The sequence below is a fragment of the Martes martes genome (assembly GCF_963455335.1).
Source record: "Martes martes genome assembly, chromosome: 2".
In the NCBI taxonomy this organism is placed as follows: Eukaryota; Metazoa; Chordata; class Mammalia; order Carnivora; family Mustelidae; genus Martes; species Martes martes.
In genome coordinates, this window is record NC_137889.1 from 77,616,148 (window position 1) to 77,636,100 (window position 19,953).

The window sequence follows — 19,953 nt, forward strand, 5'->3', positions numbered from 1 at the left end:
GTCCCTCCTCCCCACAGCAACCATCAGTCTGTTTTTTGAGATTGAGTCTTTTTCGGTTTGTCTCCTTCCCAATCCCATCTTTTCATTTTTTCTTTTCCTACCCCCCGAACCCCCCACATTGCATCTCCACTTCCTCATATCAGGGAGATCATATGATAGTTGTCTTTCTCCGATTGACTTATTTCGCTAAGCATAATACCCTCTAGTTCCATCCATGTCATCGCAAATGGCAAGCTTTCATTTCTTTTGATGGCTGCATAGTATTCCATTGTATATATATGCCACTCTTCTTTATCCATTCATCAGTTGATGGACATCTAAGTTCTTTCTATAGTTTGGCTATTGTAGACATTGCTCCTATAAACATTCGGGTGCACGTGCCCCTTCGGAGCACCACGTTTGTATCTTCAGGATATATACCCAGTAGTGCAATTGCTGGGTCATAGGGTAGCTCTATTTTCAGTTTTTTGAGGAACCTCCACACTGTATTCCAGAGTGGTTGCACCAGCTTGCATTCCCACCAGCAGTGTAGGAGGGTTCCCCTCTTTCCACATCCTCGCCAGCATCTGTCATTTCTTGACTTGTTAATTTTAGCCATTCTGACTGGTGTGAGGTGGTATCTCATTGTGGTTTTGATTTGTATTTCCCTAATGCCGAGTGATGTGGAGCACTTTTTCATGTGTCTGTTGGCCATCTGGATGTCTTCTTTGCAGAAATGTCTGTTCATGTCCTCTGCCCATTTCTTGATTAGATTATTTGTTCTTTGGGTGTTGAGTTTGCTAAGCTCTTTATAGATTTTGGATACTAGTCCTTTATCTGATATGTCGTTTGCAAATATCTTCTCCCATTCTGTCAGTTGTCTTTTGGTTTTGTAAACTGTTTCCTTTGTTGTGCAAAAGCTTTTGATCTTGATGAAATCCCAATAGTTCATTTTTGCCCTTGCTTCTGTTGCCTTTGGCGATGTTCCTAGGAAGAAGTTGCTGCAGTTGAGGTCAAAGAGGTTGCTGCCTGCATTCTCCTCAAGGATTTTGATGGATTCCTTTCTCACATTGAGGTCCTTCATCCATTTTGAGTCTATTTTCATGTGTGGTATAAGGAAATACCCCAATTTCATTTTTCTGCATGTGGCTGTCCAATTTTCCCAGCACCATTTGTTGAAGAGGCTGTCTTTTTTCCATTGAAAATTCCTTCCTGTTTTGTTGAAGACTAGTCGACCATAGAGTTGAGGGTCTATTTCTGGGCTCTCTATTCTGTTCCATTGATCTATATGTCTGTTTTTGTGCCACTACCATACTGTCTTGATGATGACAGCTTTGTAATAGAGCTTGAAGTCTGGAATTGTGATGCCACCGACTTTGGCTTTCTTTTTCAATATTCCACTGGCTATTCGAGGTCTTTTCTGGTTCCATATAAATTTTAGGATTATTTGTTCTATCCCTTTGAAAAAAATAGAGGGGATTTTGATAAGGATTGCATTAAATGTGTAGATTGCTTTAGGTAGAATAGACATTTTCACAATATTTGTTCTTCCAATCCAGGAGCATGGAACATTTTTCCGTTTCTTTGTGTCTTCCTCAATTTCTTTCATGGTACTTTATAGTTTTCTGAGTATAGATTCTTTGCCTCTTTGGTTAGGTTTATTCCTAGGTATCTTACGGTTTTGGGTGCAATTATAAATAGGATTGATTCCTTAATTTCTCTTTTTTCTGTCTTGTTGTTAGTGTAAAGAAATGCGACTGATTTCTGTGCATTGACTTTATATCCTGACACTTTACTGAATTCCTGTACAAGTTCTAGCAGTTTTGGAGTGGAGGCTTTTGGGTTTTCCACATATAGTATCATATCATCTGCAAAGAGTGATAGTTTGACTTCTTCTTTGCTGATTTGGATGCCTTTAATTTCTTTTTGTTGTCTGATTGCTGAGGCTAGGACTTCTAGTACTATGTTGAATAGCAGTGGTGATAACGGGCATCCCTGCCGTGTTCCTGACCTTAGCGGAAAAGCTTTCAGTTTTTCTCCATTGAGAATGATATTTGCAGTGGGTTTTTCATAGATGGCTTTGATAATATTGAGGTATGTGCCCTCTATTCCTACACTTTGAAGAGTTTTAATCAGGAAGGGATGCTGCACTTTGTCAAATGCTTTTTCAGCATCTGTTGAGAGTATCATATGGTTCTTGTTCTTTCTTTTATTAATGTATTGTATCACGTCGACTGATTTGTGTGTGTTGAACCAACCTTGCAGCCCTGGAATAAATCCCACTTGGTCGTGGTGAATAATCCTTTTAATGTACTGTTGGATCCTATTGGCCAATATTTCGGTGAGAATTTTTGCATCAAGGATATTGATCTGTAATTCTCTTTTTTGATGGGATCCTTGTCTGGTTTTGGGATCAAGGTGATGCTGGCCTCCTAAAATGAGTTTGGAAGTTTTCCTTCCATTTCTATTTTTTGGAACAGTTTCAGGAGAATAGGAATTAGTTCTTCTTTAAATGTTTGGTAGAATTCTTCTGGGAAGCTGTCTGGCCCTGGACTTTTGTTTGTTTGGAGATTTTTGATGACTGTTTCAATCTCCTTACTGGTTATGGGTCTGTTCAGGTTTTCTATTTCTTCCTGGTTCAGTTGTAGTAGTTTATATGTCTCTAGAAATGTATCCATTTCTTCCAGATTGTCAAATTTGTTGGCATAGAGTTGCTCATGGTATGTTCTTATAATTGTTTGTATTTCTTTGGTGTTGGTTGTGTTCTCTCCTCTTTCATTCATAATTTTATTTATTTGGGTCCTTTCTCTTTTATTTTGGATAAGTCTGGCCAGGGGTTTGTCAATCTTATTAATTCTTTCAAAGAACCAGTTCCTAGTTTTGTTGATTTGTTCTATTGTTTTTTAGGTTTCTATTTCATTGGTTTCTGCTCTGATCTTTATGATTTCTCTTCTCCTGCTGGGTTTAGGCTTTCTTTGTTGTTCTTTCTCCAGCTCCTTTAGGTGTAGGGTTAGGTTGTGTATTTGAGACCTTTCTTGTTTCTTGAGAAAGGTTTGTACCGCTATATATTTTCCTCTCAGGACTGCCTTTGTTGTGTCCCACAGATTTTGAACCGTTGTGTTCTCATTATCATTTGTTTCCGTGAATTTTTTCAATTCTTCTTTAATTTCCTGGTTGACCCATTCATTTTTTAGAAGGATGCTGTTTAGTCTCCATGTATTTGGGTTCTTTCCAAATTTCCTCTTGTGATTGAGTTCTAGCTTCAGAGCATTGTGGTCTGAAAATATGCAGGGAATGATCCCAATCTTTTGGTACCAGTTGAGACCTCATTTATGACCCAGGATGTGGTCTATTCTGGAGAATATTCCATGTGCACTAGAGAAGAATGTGTATTCTGTTGCTTTGGGATGGAATGTTCTGAATATATCTGTGATGTCCATCTGGTTCAGTATGTCATTTAAGGCCTTTATTTACTTTTTGATCTTTTGCTTGGATGATCTGTCCATTTCAGTGAGGGGAGTGTTAATGTCCCCTACTATTATTGTATTATTGTCAATGTATTTCTTTGATTTTGTTTTTAATTGGTTTATATAGTTGGTTGCTCCCATGTTAGGGGCATAGATATTTAAAACTGTTAGGTCTCCTTGTTGGACAGACCCTTTGAGTATGAAATAGTGTCCTTCGTCATCTCTTATTATAGTCTTTGGCTTAAAATCTAATTGATCTGATATAAGGATTGCCACCCCAGCTTTTTTCTGATGTCCATCAGCATGGTACATTGTTTTCCACCCCCTCACTTTAAATCTGGAAGCGTCTTCGGGTCTAAAATGAGTTTCTTATAGGCAGCATATTGATAAGTTTTGTTTTTTTATCTATTCTGATACCCTGTGTCTTTTGATTGGGACGTTTAGCCCATTAACATTCAGGGTAACTCTCGAGAGATATGAATTTAGTGCCATTGTATTGCCTGTAAGGTGACTGTTACTGTATAGTCTCTGTTTCTTTCTGATCTACTACTTTTAAGGTCTTTCTTTGCTTAGAGGACCCCTTTCAAGATTTCCTGTAGAGCTGGTTTGGTGTTTGCAAATCCTTTCAGTTTTTGTTTGTCCTGGAAGCTTTTTATCTCTCCTTTATTTTCGATGATAGCCTAGCTGGATATAATATTCTTTGCTGCATGTTTTTCTCGTTTAGTGTTCTGAATATATCATGCCAGTTCTTTCTGGCCTGCCAGGTCTCTGTGGATAAGTCCGCTGCCAATCTAATGTTTTTACCCTTGTCTGTTACAGACTTCTTTTCCCAGGCTGCTTTCAGGATTTTCTCTTTGTCGCTAAGACTTGTAAATTTTACTATCAGGTGATGGGCTGTGGACCTATTTTTATTGATTTTGAGGGTCGTTCTTTGCATCTCCTGGATTTTGATCTTTGTTCCCTTTTCCCTATTAGGGAAATTCTCTACAATAATTCTCTCCAATATACCTTCTGCTCCCCTCTCTCTTCTTCTTCTGGAATCCCAATTATTCTAATGTTGTGTCATCTTATGGTGTCACTAATCTCTCAAATTCTCTCCTCGTGGTCCAGTATTTGTTTGTCTCTCTCTTGCTCCACTTCTTTGTTCTCTGTCATTTGGTCTTCTATGTCACTAATTCTTTCTTCTGCCTCATTTATCCTAGCAATAAGAGCTTCCATTTTTAATTGCACCTCATTAATAGCTTTTTTGATTTCAACTTGGTTAGATTTTAGTTCTTTTATTTCTCCAGAAAGGGCTTTTATCTCTCCAGAGAGGGTTTCTCTAATATCTTCTATGCCTTTTTCAAGCCCGGCTAGAACCTTGAGAATCATCATTCTGAACTCTAGATCTGTCATATTACCAATGTCCATCTTGATTAGGTCCCCAGCCTTCGGTACTGCCTCTTGTTCTTTTTTTTTTTTTTGTGGTGAGTTTTTCCACCTTGTCATTTTGTCCAGATAAGATTTGCTTTCTCCTCCTCTGGAATTCCACTGTTCTCCTTGGTGAGTGAAGTTGGTCTTGGCTGGGTTTCTTGTTGATCTTCTAGGGGAGGGGCCTGTTGTAGTGATTCTCAAGTGTCTTTGCCGGAGGCGGAATTGCCCCGCCCTTATCAGGGGCCAGGCTATGTAAGCCACTTGGGTTTGCTTTCGGGAGCTTTTGTTTCCTGAACACTTTCTGTAGAGTTCCGGAGGATGGGAATGATAATGGTGGCCTCCCAATCTCTGGCCCGGAGGCGCCGAGAGCTCGGTGTCTCTCTCCTCAGTGCGCCCTCAGAAAAAAGCGCCCAATCGCTCCCGTCTCCCTGGCCTCTGGTCATGCTTGGAGAAAAGTGCTCAATCACTCATGCCTGGAGAAAAGTGCTCAATTGCTTCCGTCTCCCTGGCCTCCAGCCACACACTTGGAAACAAGTGCTCAGTCACTCTGTCTCCCTGGCCTCCGGCCACGCTCCAAGTTCACCCAGCCTATGCCCGGTTCAAGGTAACCCCAAGCTGAGAGCTCACTCCTCGGCTTTGTCACTGTAGCCGGCTTCCCCACTCTAATACCTGTGAGCTCTGTGACACTCAGACACCCCCAGTCCTTCTGTGACCCTGCAGGACCTGGGGTTACGCTGACCCTGCATGGGCTTTCCCCCGGTTTAGCCTCTGGAACCATGTCCCTCAGTGGAGCAGACTTTTAAAAGTCCTGATTTTGTGCTCCGTTGCTCTGCCGCTTGCAGGGAGCTGGCCCCTCCCCCCGCAGTCTATCTTCCCGTCGCTTTGGATTCACTTCTCCGCAGGTCCTACCTTTCAGAAAGCGATCAATTTTCTGTTTCTAGAATTGTTGCTCCTCTTCTCTTCAATTTCCCATTGGATTTGTAGGTGTTCACAATGGTTAGATAAGCTATCTAGCTGATCTCCTGTTACCTGATGTCATCTCAGCCTGCTACTTCTCAGCCATCTTGACTCCTCCTGCCTCCAGTCGCGCCCATGGCCAGCTCAGCCTCTGCACGGACTGCAGCCGGTCCGTGGCCCATCCGCTCCCTTTTGCCCTCTATGGTCATTCTTAAAGAAATATATTTCTTAGATAAGTTTCAAAGATGACATAAATTAAATAATGAACAGTGCATTTTCTAATGTTGTAGCATAACAAAGTGACCAAACTGTCATGAAGAGAAAATACTCATGAGAATGAAACAACATTATAATACGTTAAATGCTTTGAAAAATTATGTGTGGGTCCATATTATAAGCTGGATTTTCCTTTATACTATTTTTCTTTAGCACTTAAGATGGTTGTAGAAGAAAGTAAAAGTATCTTTAACCTAGGTAATTTTGAGAGAAACTAAAATTACAAATAATATAACATTCAAAGCAAAATATACTCAAATAATATGGGGAATATCTATAACTCTAAAATTTGTTTTCTGGGTTACTCTACTGTTTCACTAGCATTTAAATATTCTCATAGTGCCTACACTAACATTCAGAATTGTTATTTCAGATATAAGAATAATCACTGAAAATATATATTATAGTGCTATACATTATATATACACATATTATATGCATATATACAAAATACATGTGTGTATATATGTGTGTACCTTTTGTTTTGCTTTGGAAGTTTGTCATTAGGAAATAGATATTGAAATAGTATTTCAATATGTTTGTGATCATGTGCACCTATGTTTGTGTGCACAGGTAACCTTCAATCTTCATTCAGTGGTGTTAGTTTGAAAACACATTTTTATTAACTGGATGCTACTGAAGATACTCTAGACAGATAAGCTTAATGGTGACACTCCAATGACAACACAGACTATATGACAAACTCACATCTGGAATTATGTCGGAAACATTTCATAAGAAAGTTTTTTCTACATTTCTATATGTTCTGTATGACAGAACTAGGGAGTCAATATGATCAACTTCCAAATCTTAGTTCTCTCAGTTTTTAGCTAAATTATTATGAAAAAGGAATTTACATTTTCTAAGTTTCAACTTAGTCAAGTGAAGTAGATGGGATAATAATTTCTATCATAAATGAGATTTTTACTTGAATCATCCTTGCCCTTGAATATATGCAGAGACTTAAAACTTCTAAAATCATATCCTTGCTCCTCTTCAAATTTATAGATTTCTGACTTTATTTGTTTACAGTCATCTTGTCTCCTTTCATACTATTATATGGTTCATAGCTTTCCTTTTCTGGTTAACACTTGAAGATCTTAGGTTATTGGAAGAAATCACTTTATTTGATGCATAATCAGCACTCTCAGGCTTGGAGAGAAGGGGCTGATTATTGTCATCTGGTGGTCTTTGCCACATGCTCCTCAACCCCCCAAATGTCTTCGGGCCAGACCCATGATTCTCCTCTACTAGGAAGAGTAGCAGAGTGCCATGTCGACCTCACTCAGCATACAAGCCCATGTATGTGCACACATATACATCTCTACTTTGCATGAAGCCATTCAATTGTGTTAAAAAACAGTCCCCTCCATCTTGTATTATTACACTGAATGGGCACTTGGATAATTAAATGGGCTAATGTTTTAAAGCTTCATAGCAGTATACAGCAGCACAATCAATGCATTTTAGTTTTCCTTCCCTTCAGACACTGCAGTCTACATTCAGTGGTGCCTATTCTAAAACACATTATTAATTTGTGTAATTAACAACTTCTCCCATTTTCTGTCTAAAATCCCCTGAAATCATATCATCCCTTTCTCTAAATTACAGAATATGTTTTAATTCTGTATTTGAAATGGGTGATGAAATAAATATAAACTGTTAGAACTGAAAGTTTGCATACTGAAAGATACTCATTATTACAGCCTTAATTTTCTGTAATATATATTTTTACCAGCCATTATAGGGTATAAATATTGTACCAAATTTACATAAAATTAACCTTTCTTTTTTTGATCTTGGTGATATCAAACAGTTCAATTTTATTGGAATAAAATATATATATTGACACAGAAAATTATTTTCTTAACTTTGTCATATTAAGACCTAGAAGAACTGCTTTTGCCTAGGGATAATTTATGACAGCAGTAATGATATTAAAGAAAACAAAGATAACAGTTTCATGATTATAAAAGATCCTAGACTTTTACAGATTATATAGGTTAAATAGGCTGGCAGTATGTTAAAGCACCAATTATTAATACTTTATATTGTTAGAAGCTTTTTTTTTCTCTTATTCAATTAGCTAATTATAACATCTTTATTTCTGTAACCTATATAGAGAGCTTACCTAATTTTTATTTATAATTATTATCATTAAATAGTGCTATTCTTGTTTAGTGAAGAAAGAAAAGAGAGAGGAGATAAATATACAGTAAATATATACAGTAAAATATAGGATCCTATGCATGTGTGTGAGTCATATACAGTAAAATTTCAGTATCCTGTGCATGTGTGTGAGTCAAAGAGATGAGATCATGTGAAAGCTCATACCCTATCACTGCTAGATGTTCTAGGGAGCAGAGATCCAAGAAACACTGTCATGCTAGTAGGGGTCACTGTGGCTTCCTTTCTGAGGACATCTCTAGTTTTTCTAGTTTCCTCAGATTTAAAGGTCAATGGACACTTTTTCTAAAGAAAATCTCTTTGATATAGAAACAATTTTACCTTAGTATTGACTCACAAATATTTATTTTAGCAACTACTAAAGTTGGTACTAAAGTTAGGTACAAATTTGTCCCTAATCCCTTTATAAAGGCAATGGTAGATTGTAATACATTTAATATATTTCTTATCCCTTAACCAGTGATGGCAGTTCTCATCACATGACTTGCAAAATCTCTCAAGCGTCAATGATTATACTTCCACACCCTAATGAACTCAGAAAGTCTATTACTTGCCTTCATCATTTTAAGGGAAACAAAAGTGATATATGTGTCACATTTTTAGTAGATTAAAAACTGGTTCATGGTTTGCCAACACTCTCTTTACCTAACTCTGTCATGAGAACCAGAAAATTTCCAGGTAGAGGCAGCATCACAAGTTTGGGCCCCAAATGATGATGATATGGAGCACAGCCTTATCTAACTCACTGTGAGCATGTATCAAGGGCTTTTCTGAAATTTTTTGCACTGCAGGAAAACTTATCCTCTCCCGACTATTTAACAAGGAAATGAAATTATATGTAATATGCAAATTATGTAAATATGCATATGACATTAATTTCTTGAAATCTCATAGCACATGCTAGTATATTAAACACAAATAATTCATTAAAGATTGTTTATCTAGTGTATTTAAAAAAATGATGATGGGATTTATTTTTTTGAAGTTCCTATTACAGAAAAATAGTTTGGGATAATATTAGCTTAGAAGAATGATGAAAGAATTAAATAATGAAAATATCATTTCAAAAATAGTAATCCTCTACCTCCTAAATCAAAGCTAAAATAACCAAAAAATCAGGATTCTGAAAATTATAAGGCTGATGAACATTTCATGGTAGCTATTATATTTATGAAAAACCTAATTATATCTGAGATCATTTTTATGGATTATTCTTGGAAAAAATTACATTTCCGATAAATACTGAGTCATTTTAGTGTCTTCACATTACTGTAATTTTGCAATACTACAAGCTTTCCCTTTCCTTAAAATATCAAGGAAAAATAAAATTGTACATATTTTTAGATATTTCTTGAAATTTTTTAGGCAGAAATGATTTTAATATTATGCTGAAATGAAAATGTTAAGGTTATTACTACAAATACTAAGGTAAACCTGAAAGTCATTTTGGTCTTTACTGTGATTCCACTTAGAGAGAGAGAGAAAATAAAATTAAAAACAAAACAAAACAAAACAACCCTACTTTCTGGAAAAGCCAATGGCAGTGAATCTAGAGGTATCTTGATTCTAGAGTCCATAAACTCTGGTGCTTGAGAGAGCAAGCTCTAGAGCCAAGTTGACTGGCATTAAATTTCAGCTCTGCCACTTTAGTATCTATGCGACCTTGAGCAAGTTACCTAACCATCCTGGGTGTGAGCTTCCTTGTTTATAAAATGAAGATGGTAATAATAGCTCCTTTGTAAAAGAGTTGTATTAACTGGGCTAATCCAATGCTTAGAACAATAGCTTGTACATTGGATTTACTCAATAAAAGTTATTATAATCATGAGAAGGATTGCCAATTCATCATTCTCTCTGTAATGATTCTGTAATAAAACTTTGGATTAAACTTTGTACAGACATTTGTTTTGTTTTTTGCCCTCATAATGATGTTTTCTAAATATTCCCTTCAATACATATAATTAGGTGTTCTGAACACAGATGTAACATAACTATCTTAACATTAATTTTTTTTCACTTTAAAAAAAATTGTATGATTTTAAAGCAATCATTCTATACGACTGTCAAATATCTCCTACCTGTTGTTTGAAGTAATAAGAGAGTCTAATGTAGATTAGTAGAATACTCAAATATCACTGGAAATCTAGGGGTAATAGTTAAATATGTTTCAAATGATATTCAGATGACACATGCATGTATTAATTTATTTTTATCAACATTTCTTTAGTTTCTTAATTAGGTTAAAAAAAAAACAGTAGACTGCTAACTCAGTAAATACTTGACTTCATGGTTATGCAGTGAAATGGTATTGGTAGCAGAGAAGAATATGCTTAGGTTCTAATCCTCCATTCAACTTTGACTAGCCTATTGACTTAGATAAATACTCAAACTCTCAGTACCTCTGTTTCATCATCTTACAATGTCAATAATATAAAAACTACTTGATTAAGTATTTAGTATTTTTTTAAGATTTATTTATTTATTTTTCAGGGAGAGAGAGGGCACCAGTTGGGGAGTGGTAGGCAGAGGGAGAAGCAAGCTCCCAGCTGAGCAAGGAGCCTGATGGGAGCTCCATCCCAGGACCTGGGATCATGACCTGAGTGGAAAGCAGATGGTTTAGCAACTGAGCCACCCCAGTGTCCCGTGGTATAGTACTTTTAAGAACAAAATGAAACAATGAAAATGAAAGTCTTTGCAGAATGAATCATGGTTGGTTAACAATTGTAAATCCTCTTCATGGATATCTATGGAGTAAAAGTTGGTATCTGTATAGCATTTGAAGTCATTATTACTAGTGTTTTAGGACTAATGAAAAATTACAAATGCCTTAAAATTGTTACTTATATGTTTATAGCGTTTAATAGTAAAATGCATAATTTGGAGGTTTTTTTAATTGCATTTAAAAAATTTTGTTAGTTAACCTACAGTGCAATATTGGTTTCTTGGGGGGTGCCTGGGTGGCTCAGTCGGTTAAGTGTCTGCCTTTGGCTCAGGTCATGATCCTGAGGTCCTGTTATTGAGCCCCACCTCAGGTTCCCTGCTCAGTGGGGAATGTGCTTCTCCCTTTCCCTCTGCCTCTGCCCCTGCTTGTGCTCTCTCTCTCTTTTAAATAAATAAATAAAATCCTTTAAAAAAATATTGGTTTCTGGAGTAGTGCTTCATCATTTACATAAAACACCCAGTGCTGATCACAACAAATACAGTTTTTAATATCCATCTAGCCCATCCCCCATCTCCCTCCCTCCATCAACCCTTAATTTATTCTCTATCATTAAGAGTAACTTATGGCTTGTTTCCTTCTCCTTTTTTCCTTTGTCCCCTTTCCATATGTTCATCTGTTTTCTTTTTAAATTCCACATATGAGTAAGATCATATGGTATTTGTCTTTCTTTGACTGACTTATTTCACTTAGCATGATACAGTTTAGCTCTTGCAAATGGCAAAATTTCATTCTTTTTGATGGCTGACTAATATTCTATATTGTGTGCGTGTGTGTGTGTGTGTGTGTGTGTGTGTGTATCGATCAATGGAAATTTGGGTTCTCTCCATAGTTTTTCCGTTCTACTGGTTCTGCTTGTTTGTTTGTTTCTATATTGTTTATTCCTGCTCTAATCTTTATTATTTCCTTTCTTTTGTTAGCTTTAGGCTTTATTTGCTGTTTTCTAGCTCCTTTAGGTTCAGGGTTAGATCATGTATTTGAGACTTTTCTTGCTTCTTCAGGTAGTCCTGTGTTGCTGTATACTTTCCTCTTTCAACCACTTTTGCTATATACCAAAGGTTTTGGACTGTTGTGCTTTCATTTCCATTTGCCTCCATGTATTTTCTTACTTCTTCTTTAATTTCCTGGTTAACCCGTTCATTCTTTAGTAGGATGTTTTTTAACCTCCATGTATTTGTGATCCTTCTAATTTTTTTCTTGTGGTTGACTTCAAGTTTCATAGCATTGTGGTCTGACACCTCAATCTTTTTGTACTTATTGAGGGTTGATTTGTGACCCAGTACGTGATCTATTCTGGAGAATGTTCCGTGTGCACTTGAAAAGAATGTAAAATGACACAATTTTGAACAAAAGAGGCATTTGAAATACAGATTGGTTTAAATACATTTATTTTTGTTTTTTATTTAATTACAGAAAATAATTTAAAGATTGCTCCAATAATAATAAAACTGTAAACTAGAAATTACATGTCCTTTGCCTCAGTACACATGCGCACACACACACACACACTCATTCACTGTCCTTAACATCAGATAAAACACTCAAAGATGCTTGTAAAGAATAACATTACAAATCTGTGAAGTAATTAAACAGTGGACCATATAATAAACTAATATATATCACCTATCAAATGAAAATCTATACATGTCGACATTTCTGAAAACATGTCTGAATTTGTCTTTTGCAATTATATTTGAATCCTAAAGTAAAAGTGCACAATATATTCAATGGTGACAAATATGTTTTCTTTAAAGGAGAACTCTTTCATGCCTTATTTCATGTGAGTAAGATGAGTGGTCAACCTTGATAATATCACTTTCAGTCACAAACGCAATAGTCTATTAAAGAATGAGATTGATTTTCCAGTGTGACTTGTAAGTTGGTCCAGAAGACAGCTTCTAAGTACTCTGAAGCCTGAAAAGACACACAATATTCATGCCTTTTTTTTTTTTTTTAAGATTTTATTTATTTACTTGACAGAGAAGCAGGCAGAGGGTGGGGGGGAAACTGGCTCCTTGCTGAGCAGAGAGCCTGATGTGGGGCTCGATCCCAGGACCCTGGGATCATGACCTGAGCTGAAGAGAGAGGCTCTAACCCACTGAGCCACCCAGGCACCCTTCATGCTTGTTTTAAGAACACATTACCTTCTCACAGCAGGAAAAGACACCGTGAATAAAAAGAAGCAACCGGTCTTAGTTAAAATACAACTCAGAAGAAAATAAATGCTGCTTTCACTTGGGTTTAAGGATATTTAAGAGTCAATTATTATAGTTAAAAAGATTACATTAATCTCATAGCTTGTGGTACTAAAGTACATTATTTTCTCAAACACGCATTTGAAGATCTGGGCATTGAACTCAGGAAAGAAAAGCATGGTTAAATTCACCTGAACAGCATTTCTTGTTGTTTTATGATCTGTTTCTTTTGTCAGTGTGTGTGTCTGTTTCATTATACTTTTAATGCAAAATCAAGGAACAGCTTTCTAGGTAAATTATTACTACCCAATTTTTAATATCCTAAGACAAGGAGGATAAGTAGTATAACAGAGTTACCTAAATTATAGGATAGTTATTCAACCCTTTAAGTGGATAACCACAAAGTGTGTAAAAGAGGCCTCTGGAAAAATTAAGTAATAAATAATAATAATAATAATAATAATAATAATTAAGCTTATCAATCCTGAGAAAGAAGAATAAAGCAGAAGGCATTACACTTCTGGATTTCAAACTATTACAAAGCTATGCTAATCAAAACCATATGGTACTATGGTAAAAATAGGCACATAGATCAATGAAACAGAATTGAGAGCCCACAAATAAACCCAACCATACACAGTCAATTTGACAAGAAAGCCAAGAAAACTCATCAGTGAAAGGGTGGTCTCTTTAATAAATGGTGTTAGGAAAACTGGGTATACACATGCCAAAGAGTGGAACCTCTTTCTTATACCACACACAAAAATGCACTATTATTTATAGGGGCGTCTGGGTGGCTTAATCAGTCAAGAGCATCTGCCTTTAGTTAGATCATGATCCCGGGGTCCTGGGATCGAGCCCCACATGAGGCTCCCTGCTCAGCAGAGGGTCAGCTTTTCCCTTTCCCTTTGCCCCTCCCTACCCCTGCTTGTGCTCTCGCTCTCTTGTTTCCCTCTCAAATAAATAAACAAATAAATAAAATCTTTAAAAATGGATATTTATAAAGAATAACTTAGGAGATGGAGATACTGTTAAACAGAAGAGGTGAGACCACCATTCTCACAGAGCTTCTATTTAGATGAGACAGTATAGGCAATGAATCATTCAATCACAGGTGATGTTACCTGCTGTTCCTAATTCTTTAAAAGAGTTATTTTAAGAATAGAAAAGTGACCAGTGCAGTAGGAGCATTGTGAATAAGAGCACATTTAATATTTTAGTATTTATTCTTTTACTTGGCTCTTCAATAACTGTTTTTGATGCTGATAAGGCTTTGGCATCCACTCAATGGGCCTAAAGATCTGCTCCCAGCTGGGCGGAATGTCTATTCATATTTGAATGTACGTTGGCACTGAAGGATGTGAGGCTGTCTTCATAGTGAGCTTCAGGGAAAACACAAAGGGGCTTTTGCGTGGTGTCAACTGTAGGACTCCAGCGGAATGAGGACACCTTGTGACATCAATATAAATAGCTGCAAATTGACAGCTGGTACCAAGTAATCAAAAACAGGTGGCTAAATGTGAGCTGAAATGTGATGGTGATTATTGTATTTTGAAGGTACAGTCTGTGAATCTTCCTGTGTGTAATCAGGATGGCTATTTGCATTATAAACACTATAGGCTCATTCTAAACCATATTTGTGACTTCACCAAGTCAGCTTCCATACTTGCTTATATAATTTCAAACATCTGTTCTTTTATACATTCATTTATATAGTCATGGAGAATGAACTATGAGTCCAAAAGTGGTCTTCTACAAATGAACACTAGTATAATTGTCCTTATAAAACAAAATTAAACACAAATATCCTCATCTAAAATAAAATATATATCTCTTTATACTTGATAAATGGGATACATAAAAACATGCTACTTAATAGTTACTATCTATTTCAAGTCTATCATCTTTTTTAAGTCTAACTTCAACCTTACACCTAATTAATGTCACTAAATAGTTATATATTCCCTTAACAATGCACCATGCCCAAAACAATCCATTAACAAAGTGTTTGAGGTGACTGAGACTTACTCTTGAGAATGGAAATCTTAATATTTTTGGTGTTCTATTTTATCCAAATAGGAGAAAACTTAATACACATTGAGCAGTTGACACACAAATTCTGTACAGACTATAGCAGTTATATTGGATATGTAGATATAGACCCAACATAATCCTTTCTGAATTTTTTTAAAACCTGTTTCTTTTTTTCATTTTTTTCTCCTTTCCAAGTTAATCAAGCACATTGAAAATATGAATACTTGCTTATTATCCTAATTCTTAATTTCCCAGTCACATTTCAATGCTCTATTTTCCTTGTGCTCCCAAGAATACATGGGATCCACTATCCCTTAATTCAGCCAATACTGCTAAATAAAATGGATGCTTTTAAGTCATTAACAAAAGAGAATTCTACCAATAACATGATTGAACAATAAAAATATCAACATCATCAGAAATATTAAACTCTCTTAGAATTTAGGTTTTATAATAACATAGTTTTGTTGGAATTATATTCCAAACTCAAAAGTTCCCGGTATTCTGTTATCCAAAATTCCAGCCTTTATTCAGTGCTTTCCTCTCTGTATGCCTTTCTGAAGCAAGTCCATATATCATCTGCTCTTATATTTTCTTTTTAAAATTGTATTATTGATGTAAAATTTAGGTACAATGACACATACTAACCTAAGTGGTTAGTTCCTTGACAAATGTGTATACTATGTAATCAACAGTCCAATCAAGATAGAGAATATGTATGTTACTCCAGAATGGTCTTTTATTCTTCTTTCTAGTTAAGCCTTCTTTCTCAGCCATTGGTCTTGTTCATTCTTAAATATTGCTTATTAGTTTTCTCTCACACACACACATATGTACAACACTCTCTTTTTCTCTCCCTTCCTCTCTCAATCCCTCCCTCCCTCTTTTTCTCTATCTCTGCTCTCTCTCTGGTCATTCTGTGAGAAATTTAATCATTCCATTAATATTCAAAAGAAATAACTTTTGGCTTTTAAATTCTATTATATGATTTCTATATTTTGATGTTTACTTTTATTATTATTTATTTTTTCTACATACTTAGGTTACTTTTTTTCTTTTTTCCAGCTTCTTAAGATGAAACTATATTATTGAATTTAAACTTCTTCTTTTTCCTTCTATAAACATTTAAATATCTAGGTTTTTCCTATAACCAGAACACTAAGATTCCTAAGCAACAGAACTTATAATAGCTAAAACAATCTTTATAAAATAAATAAATTGGGAAAATGATCTTAGCTTATATTAAGACTGGGTTCAATGGCAGAGCCACAGACACATACACTAAGAGAACAGAGTAGAAAAATACCACTCCCCAAACACACATACACACCAACATAAACCCCACAACTAAATTTAAGATGTAAAACTATAAAACTGTTAGGAAAAATTAGGCAAAAATCTTCAGGACTTAGAATTTGATAAAAATTTCTTATACACTAACCAAAATCATGATTCATGAAAGAAAAAAGTGATAAATGTAACTTTATAAAAATTTTTTAAAATGTCTACTCTAAGGAAGTTCATGAGACCAGGATAAAAAGTACAAGTTACAGAGTGGTAGAATATATTTGCAAATTACATATCCAACAAAAGACTAGCACTTAGAAATACAAAGAATGCTCAAAATTCAACAATAAAAATGAACAATCCGACGAAATTTTAAGATAACAAAAGACATGAACACATTTCACAAAAAAACATTCCAATAAACACACGAAAAGATGTTCAGCACCATTAGTCATCAGCGATATGCAAATTAAAACTGCAAGGAGCTATCGCTGCAGACATATCAGAATGGCTAAAATAAAAAATAATGACAACACCAATTCTGGTGAGGATGCAAGAAACTCGGATCACTTACACATTGTTGGGTGGAATGTAAAATGGAAGAGCCACTCTAGAAAACAGTTTGACAGTGTCTTATAAAACAGAATGCCTAATAACCATATATTGTGGATATATATTGTGGTTTTATCCTTCCCAAATTCATATGTAGAAACCCTAACCTCCCGTATGATTACACTGGGAGATGAGTTCTCTAAAGACTTGAATAATCTTAAATGAGGTCATAAGAATGGAACCCTCATCCAACAAGATTAGTGTTTTTGTAAGCAGAGACATCAGAGAGCGTGCCATTTCTCTCCTTGTGCACGTATCCATATGAGCACACAGTGAGAAGATAGCCATCTGCAACACAAGTACAGAGCTTACATCAGACAACAATCCTGCTGGCACCTTGATCATGGCCTTTCAGCCTCGAGAAATGTGAGAAAATAAATTTCTGTTGTTTAAGCCACCTGGTCTGTGGTATTTGTTCCCACAGCCTTAGCCAACCAATGTACCGTATAACCTAGCAATTGCACTGTTGTTCATTTATTGTAGCGAAATGAAGCTTATGCTCGCACGAAGTCTGTAAACAAATATTTCAGCTTTATTTGTAAAAACCAACAACTGGAATCGACCCAGATATCCTTCAACAGGTGAATGGTGGAAGAAACTGTGGTCCATACATACCATGGAATACTATTCAGCAATAAAAATGAAGATAGAAACCAGGATAAATCTCCAGGATAAAAAACAACAACAAAAACAACATAAAGAACTTAAACCTTACATACTGCAATATTTTTATTTACATAACAGTTTTAAATGATGAAATTTTAGAACTGGAAGACAGTTTTTGTTTGCCAGTGGGTAGGTTTGTAGTGAGATGGGGGGAGGTGAACGGTGTTGGGTGTGGGGATAAAACTGCATCACATGGGATACTTTGAGCATTGGATCTCTTCCTTGCCTAGACTCTGGTAGTGCATCCAAACCTGCACAAGTGATAATATTGCATAGTACTTACACACACACACACACACACACACACACACACAATTATATGTAAGTATAAGTAAAACTGGTAAAAACAAGTAAAATCTGAATAAGATAGGTGGACTGTAATAATGTTAATATACTAGTTGTAGTATTATACTATAAATTTACAAAATGTTATCAGTAGGGGAAATAGAGCAAAGTATACCAGGGGATCTCTTTATTATTTATTACAAAGGCATGTGAATTTCAATTATCTACAAAATCAATTTCAATTAAAAAATAAAGATTGCATGGCTCTATGATCACTAATTGTGCCATAAAGTTGCCTTTCAAGAACAATTTATAAATGTAGAGAACTGGTTACACATCTACCATCAGTACAAGGATAGAGGAATGGAACGTGTTGGATATGGAAAAATTTTCAAAGTAGGGAAGAGAGTTTTGAGAAATTTAATTTCTGAATAATTTGAGTTAGAAGATTTCTCTTTCCCTTTCTGTTATTCAGGGAAAATTTCATGTTGGTTTCTGGAATAAGACAGTGGTGGTACAAGCCATGGACTGCATGCTGGTCCAAGGTGGGATACAGTTTGGAAGGAGGTTTAAATTTCAGAGTGCTATGACTGGTAAAGTGCAAGTAATGCTGTGTGTGTTAATGCTGAACATCCTTTGCTTGACAAAGAGCAAAAGAGGAAAAAAAATAAAGTAAAAAAAGGTCCCGATGTGTAATCTTTGTTTAAAAAACAAAACAACAACAACAAAAAACCTTGATTTGTAACCTTTGCTGATTTCAGTTGTGTAAATATCCCCACCATGGCCAATTTAGCTACCAATGGGTTGTAGTTACTGAGCTTGTGCTAAGAACATGAACAGTTGACTCTTCTGTCTGGTTGGAGCTGGCTCAAGCAAGAAAGAATGAGTAGTAGAAGTAGAAACAAGGGGGTGCCTGGGTGGCTCAGTTGGTTAAGCAACTGCTTTCTGCTTGGGTCATGATCCTGGAGTCCTGGAATCGAGTTCCACATCAGACTCTGCTTCTCCCTCTGGCCTCTCCCCTCTCATTCTCTCTCTCTCAAATAAATAAACAAAATCTTGGAAAAAAAATAGAAACAAGGTACTTTCAGCAGTATTATGAAGAGGTTGTACAAAACTGAGGACCTGGTTCAGTGATGTCCCCATATGTTTGCAAAGGTAGAGATGATTCCATGCAAAGTAACCTGTGGTTACAATTTCCTTTTTATTGAACTTAAGTCTGAAAGAAAATAAATCTTTCCCATATGACCTTTTTTATTATAGCTACATATTTTTAAATGGGTGTGGGAAGATTCTTTACCGTTACTCAGAAAAACTCCCAAGTTCACTTTGATAAAGGAATACTGCCTTCCATTAGAGCCAGTTGAGAATGACTGATTTTTCCCCATATCTATGGTTTTATATACAACTTGGTGTGAAAAAACAAACAAAAGAAGTTATGGATCAAAACCAAGATTTTTGTGCAGTAGAAGCTGAAGAGCCAAGAAGCACCCTCCTTTTAAATGTAAGAATAGTACATATCTATATATTTTTTGGAAATACAAATTTATTTCTATTAATTATATTTTTATTCTTCTAACTTCATTTTACTTTCTGAAAATGATGAAGTATTATAATTCATTTATATTTTCTCTTTCTCTCCTCTTTTTTAATATTAACTTTCACTCCTATTCTCTAGAAGTTTTACTCCTTTGCTCAATTTTTCTCTCTTTTCTTCTCTCTTTATTTACACAAGAACTCTTTTTATTTTCTTTACTTGCCTTCATCGTTACTGAAAAACAGTGTTTGTTGTAACGGTACACGTGGGAAAAAAAACTAAGTAAAAAAACAGTAGAATGCATTTGTCTTCTACATAAGCCTTATATCTTCCAACATAAAT

The 19,953-nt window shown here is 35.7% G+C and overlaps 1 protein-coding gene across 1 annotated transcript in view; it reads left to right on the top strand.

Moving 5' to 3' along the window:
* FSTL5 (follistatin like 5) overlaps positions 1-19,953 on the top strand; it is a gene marked incomplete at both ends in the record, with an annotated part of 636,306 nt that overhangs the window by 271,079 nt on the left and 345,274 nt on the right. Inside the window, one exon of the mRNA XM_080796324.1 lies at positions 18,553-18,681. Coding sequence (XP_080652450.1) covers positions 18,553-18,681 — 129 coding nt within the window. The remainder of the gene's footprint in view (positions 1-18,552; positions 18,682-19,953) is intronic.